Genomic DNA, 6,302 nt, shown 5'->3' with positions numbered 1-6,302 from the left:
TTTTTTTTAAAATAGTCATTGGCGTAGAAGTTCTGTTTAAGAAAGGGGTTGAGCACCCCCTCCACTCCGCCACTGTGCAAGTTTTTGAACATTTTTATCGCTTGTTTTATGCCCCTTAATTAATAGGCATTATCTCCCAAACATGAAAAAAATCTAAGCATTCGTTTATAAGTTATAATGAATATTCGAGAAAAAAAATTATATTCAACACCCTGTATCTCGGAAACGAAGCCTTCTACGACATATGTTTATTGGAACTTTTCTTTTTAAAAACATATGTTCTATCTCCTGTTAAAGTTTGTCTACAAAAAACTGATTCACCCTGTATATATGGAGAAAGGAATACACACCTGTCCTGCACTTATATTCAGCACCGTGCTATGAAATCGTTAGCTTCAAAGCTCTGTATCTTTAAACCTACACATAGGATCGCTTTAGGCCCATGACAACTTTTGCTCAGGAAGGTGAGAGCTATATCATATTTCAATTTCAGCCATTTTGACCGAAAGCCATTTTCCATAAGGCGTATGCGGCGTCCTTTTCGAAGAAATTTTGGAAAAAAAATAAATATAATTGTGCGGTCATTAAAGTTTGGTATTTCTCTCACCATTGATTTTTCAATAGATACTGTTAGTCTGTCTTTACAATCAATATAACTTTTGCAATTTAAAAAAAACGCACAAAAAGTTACAAAATTTTTAATTAATTTAACATTTCCTTTTTAATGTGTTTCATAAGGCCAATCTATTTAATTATCAAGATAACATTGTAGGTAAATTAAATTTTAAAATAATTTTTTTACTGTGAATATTTCTAGGGAGCCACCTGACCAGCCACCACTGCATGCGAAGCCTTTGTGACTTGGTATCGAGAAAAAATAACATCTGTAACACTTTAAGACAATAAAAAATAACAAATTTTCCAAATGAAATAGAATATTTTATCAAAAAGATAGTACCTATAAACAAAAGGAATTTGAGGGTGGTTGAAGGAAAAATAAAAAGATAAATAATAAAATTGTGGTATACAAAATTGTATTATTAAAATTAATATTTGCTTCACGTAATCTAACCTGAGTTAACCCAACTTAACCTAACCTAACTTAACCAATCTAAGAGGACCTAATTTAGTCCAGATAAGACAGAAAAACAGATATCACACAAGCAAGCAATGATTATTATTATTCCATCTACAATACTCGATACGCTTAGCATAATCTTCCGATTCTCGAGCTCGATTTTCATGGCAAACTCGACTGTCAAATCAGAAATTTGCTATCTTCATTTGTTTTTGAGTTACAGGGCGTTTNCTTTGACCCCCCAAAACTCCGTTAGGGGGCACATTAGAAAAAAAAATTATAGGAAGGACTAGTTTTATTTTGACCTCCCCTATACACTCCCGAGAGATTAGGAGGTACTTACCGAACACCCTGTATACAATTTTTTTTTTGTGTGGCTGTGTAATTATATGTATTAAAACAAATACTTTTTATTTACAGTGTGGCCCGTATACAAGAATTAAAATGCAGTATAAAAAAACTAATTTTAACTCTACTATTTATTTTGTTACAAAAGATCTTTCTTTAAACAAATGCATTTATCAATAATAAATTTTATTTACACATTGCCACACTGTTATAAAATTAAATAAGTAAATATAATCATTACCAGAGCCTCATGGCTTTAACTATTCTTACGAACTCGACAGGATCGCCTCTTATCCTAAAGAGAATCTGATAAATAGCATCAGTATTAGTTTGAACTACGAACAAAAGGTAACTTTTCCGTGTTCTGTTCAAATTGACAGCGGAAGATATGATGTTTGTGACGGAGGTGCTAAATGGTTCCTCATATTCTAACCATCTCCTTATTTCCTTCAGAGCAAGTTTACTTGCTTCTTCATTTACTTCTTCAGTAATCCTCGGGTCTTTTGTGGTGAACTCACCCACGCAGGTGCACCACGGTTCAGGAATCCCCGCGTCTCTGCAGGAACGTTGTTTGTTTATATCGGAAAAAAGGCTTTGACACTTCGGACAGGCCAGGCTGGAAGAAGGTTTGTAGTTGGGCGCCGACTTCTTCAACACGTCTTGCAAGGTCATGTACAAGTCGTAGGTGCTGATCAGCTTGTTCGTGTTATTGTGAAAGTTTTTGTATTCCCATTGGAATTGCCTTTTGAACCAAGACGGTAACGAGATGAAGGCTAGAGGCAGTCGTTCTTCGAACCAGCCTTGAATGGTTTGCCGAAATTTTCCGAAGCGAATGCCGTGGTCGCTTAGAAGGATCACGAGATTATTTCTAAGAATATCCTCATTCCGCAGTTCTTCGAAGAAATTTGCCACTTTTTCGTCCATGCCAGAGGGGGCGTTTATATCGTTGTGACTGAATGTGTTCATCCAGAAAACACCGAAGCTGGGTTGGTTTTTGAATGTGACGGCGAAATCTTTCGCCAAATTCAAGATTCTTTCCCCTGAAAAATAGCAATAAATAAGAACATGAATGTCAAAGGCTTGTTTTGGTTCTAAATTTGAACGAAGTGCGTAGGTTTTTTATAAATAAAGTGGACAATTATTTTCAAACGTTCTCAAACTATTCACCAACTCAAGCTTGGAAATTATTGTGAAGTATATTTAATATACAGGGTGTTTCATAATTGGATGTCAAGTACAATTTAGGGTCGGTCAAAAAAATCGACTATTTTTTTTACTTTATACCCTGAAAAATAGGTTGCTAGACACCTCCAGAAAATTCTCTCCAAATATGACCTCTTAATTTTAATAGGAAGGTCCTCCGCTTTACAGTTTTCCATTTTTTCCTCAGTATTAGAAAAAAAAATCATATCTCTCCTCATTTACTTGTAGAAAATTGAACGCTCTCCAAAAAAGGTCTCTTACAATTTTTTCGAAAACCTCACCGTTTAAAAGATATTAAAGGTTGAAGTTCAGTTTTTGATTAATAATTCGGAATATTTCAATTTAGTTTATGAGTTTCAGGGAAATTTATAATAAATTAAGTTTCTATGAACAGAGAAATGTTTAAAACTATTTTTCTAGTTTTGTTTTTTAGTCGTAAGCATGTTTGGTTACACCGAAAAAAAATGTGTGCATTATTTCTGACTCATTGATTCATTAATTCTTGAATCTTAAAGAAAAAAAAAATGTTCAATTTGTTATTAAAAAGTTTTTTTATTTAATTATCAAGCGAGTTATAAAATTTCAAACATTTTGGTTTTGTGCTGATTTTTTTTAAGCTGTTGTAATTTTAACCATTGAGTATGATTTTTTTGACTGCATTAGGAGCTCCACTAGTTGGAATCTGATTTTTTCCACAGTTCAATAACTTGGTCAACTGAATTTTTAGCATTTTGTTTGATTGAACACTTTAAAACTTTCAGTTGATAGAATAACACACTCATAACCTCTTTCACTGTTGGTAACTTACGTTCCAAAATTTTTTGCATAGGTATACCGATCAAACGAATTTCCTTATCCATTATAGGTTAATTAATAATAAATAAATTTATGTAGTGATTATAAGACTTATTTGTAATAATAATAAACTATCTTATCACGTATACGAGATCATGAGTTTTAGAATAATTGAAAATGCAGTACGAAACGTATTGATACTAAAGATAAGTTGAGAATAAAAAACATCGATGGCGTTAGTTTCACAAGACAAACAGAAGTAATGAAATTCAAAACAAAAATCCCCTAGAACGAAAAATTTTATGTATATTTTGTGGAAAAAAGTTTTGAAATGCGTTTTGAACACACGCTTTCAAAAAAAAATAACAACACGATAGCGATTTTAAATTATTAGAGGTAAAATTTATAAAAATATTATCAGAATAAAAGTTTCAAATAAATTTTCGACAAAGTACTTCTCTATAATGGTTACTTTTACGATAGAAATTCAAATTTGTATAAATTTCCCTGAAACTCATAAAGTAAATTGAAATTTTCCGAATTATTAATCAAAAACTGTTAAAATTGGCGTGCATTGAACTTTGACGATGAATATCTTTTAAACGCTTTATTTAATCGACTAATCATAAGAGACCATTTTTGTAGAGCAGTTAATTTCCTACAACACTATGAATAGCGCATTTCATTACGATTTTTTGTTAACGAGTTATAAAATTCATAAGCAAAACAGAAATTTGTCTTAAAATAATCAAACTTCAACTTTTAATATCTTTTAAACGGTGAGGTTTGCGAAAAAATTGTAAGAAACCTTTTTTGTAGAGCGTTCAATTTCCTACAAGTATATGAGGAGATATATTTTTAACGAATAGTTGATAGAGAGATATGATTTTTTTTTTTAATACTGAGGAAAAAATGGAAAACTGTATAGCGGAGGATCTTCCTATTAAAATTAAGAGCTCATATGTGGAGAGAATTTTCTATAGGTGCCTAGCAACCTATTTTTCAGAGTATAAAGTAAAAAAAATAGTCGATTTTTTTGACCCACTCTAAAGTACATGTTTATTGAAAACACTTCAAGATTGAAACCAATGTGTTTACAGCACCGGCCTGAATGACTTTTTGAATAGATCCATATTACCTTCGGTTTCGGGTCCAGCGCAATAGGGCATGCCTTCTTTCCTAGTCACATTCAGAGTTTCAGCAGCCTCTACGTACGGTTTGAAGTAGTAGTCAGTTGGTGGCTTCTGAAACCCTTTTATATTATAATTGAAAGTTGAAATATCAGCCCAGTCCTCGGCGTAGGCAGTCACATATCCCAACTTTTGAAAGTCGTACCATATCATTGGACATTCGTCTAGCGCGCCAACTTCCCTGGGATTGCACTTTGAGTACGTTTGCCTCAAATTTAGACCCGACAAGAGGGCCATGCAATTGGGAAAGGTGTTGTCGTCTACTTTGTTGTACGCTATGAAGTCTGTGAATTTGTTGTTAAGTAAGAATTTTCTCGTCAGTGGCATGGTTCTGTTGAAGTTTATTCTGGAGACGCTGTCGATTACCAAGATCAATACGCTGATAGGTGTGTTGTGGGTGTTCGTTATGGATTGCTTCTTCCACACTTCTTCGGTGATGGTGATGGGATTGTGGACGTTTTCGTATACGAGGTTAGAGTCCTTTTCGCATTTTACCATGACTGTGGCACTTTCAAGTCGTACAGTCGTGTTGAAATGAGTACATTCGGATACACTGAAATAATAAAATTCGAAAGTAAAATTAAACATACAAAATAGAGTTTCTTTAAAATTTTCAAGTTAACCTTGAATCTTAAGATTAAAGTCAAATCCAAGGACACCAGCACATTGGTTTCTTGATATTGTACAAGATTTATCTAAAACTTTTTTGAAGGAACACAATACTGAAAAGTTATTGGAGAATTCAGGTCTTTTTGGGACCCTGTATAAGATATAATTTGAGAGTTTGAGAGTACGTTAAAGAAGAAATGAAACTTAAAAAATATTGCAAAACTTGGAGAAAAATTTGCTTCATTCTCGTTATTACCCAGTAAATATCATAAAAAAAATAAAAATGTATGCTGTGACATTAACCTGAGTTTATGAGTTTCGATGGATTCGAATTTTGAGGCGTCAGAAGCAGAAAACAAAATTCGACAACAAAGGACCCCACACAAACCTTATGGAAAATGGCTTTCGGTCAAAATGGCCGAAATAGAAATATGATATAGCTCTCACCTTCCTGAACAAAAGTTGTCAATGGCCCAAAGCGATCCTATGTGTTGGTTTAAAGATATACAGGGTGGGCCACCAGTAACGCCTCGGTCGCTAGTGACCAAACGGCAAATGTTACAGAAACCTGTTTAGGTGGGTATGTGTAGGTTGATTACGGCTACATTTTAAAAATATTTTGAGATATACAGGGTGTCCAGGAAAAGCGTACCATATCAAAGTTATGTTTTTTTAAATGGAACACCCTGTATTTTACTGCATTTTTGAAAGCACCGTAAAAAAATAGGTGAACTTTATTAAAGGTTCTGCATACCTAGGACTTACAGTTTGTGAGATATTTCAATTTAAGTGAAAATGCAGGCATAGCGTAGAAATTTAATATTAGCAATAAAAAAATAATTTTAAGGAAGCAGCTTTGGAGGGTCTATTTTAGATCCTTGAAGTTATAAATTGTTATATTTGTCGTCACTTAGTATTATACAGGGTGTTCAAAAAACTGCTGAATACTTCTCTCAACTTTAAACAGCAATAACTTGGTTATTTTAAATGGAACACCCAGTATATTTTTACTTTGGGAGTTGGGAAATTTAAAACTCTTTCAAACTGTGTATAGGTTCCCTATACCTATCTCTAACGGT

The 6,302-nt window shown here is 33.3% G+C and overlaps 1 protein-coding gene across 1 annotated transcript in view; it reads right to left on the bottom strand.

Annotated features, from left to right (window-relative positions):
* Positions 1–1,539: 1,539 nt before the first annotated feature.
* The window catches only part of LOC108904033, a 10,251-nt gene continuing 5,488 nt past the window's right edge, over positions 1,540–6,302 (bottom strand). The window contains exons 3-4 of the mRNA XM_023454217.1: positions 4,563–5,167; positions 1,540–2,466 (exon numbers count right to left, since the gene is read on the bottom strand). Of these exons, the coding sequence (XP_023309985.1) occupies positions 1,664–2,466; positions 4,563–5,167 (1,408 nt within the window). The 3' untranslated portion in view covers positions 1,540–1,663. The remainder of the gene's footprint in view (positions 2,467–4,562; positions 5,168–6,302) is intronic.

Source organism: Anoplophora glabripennis, unplaced genomic scaffold, assembly GCF_000390285.2.
Source record: "Anoplophora glabripennis isolate ALB-LARVAE unplaced genomic scaffold, Agla_2.0 scaffold14, whole genome shotgun sequence".
In the NCBI taxonomy this organism is placed as follows: domain Eukaryota; kingdom Metazoa; phylum Arthropoda; class Insecta; order Coleoptera; family Cerambycidae; genus Anoplophora; species Anoplophora glabripennis.
Note: the sequence above shows the minus strand (reverse complement) of the source record. Positions and strands in the feature narration are given on the sequence as shown.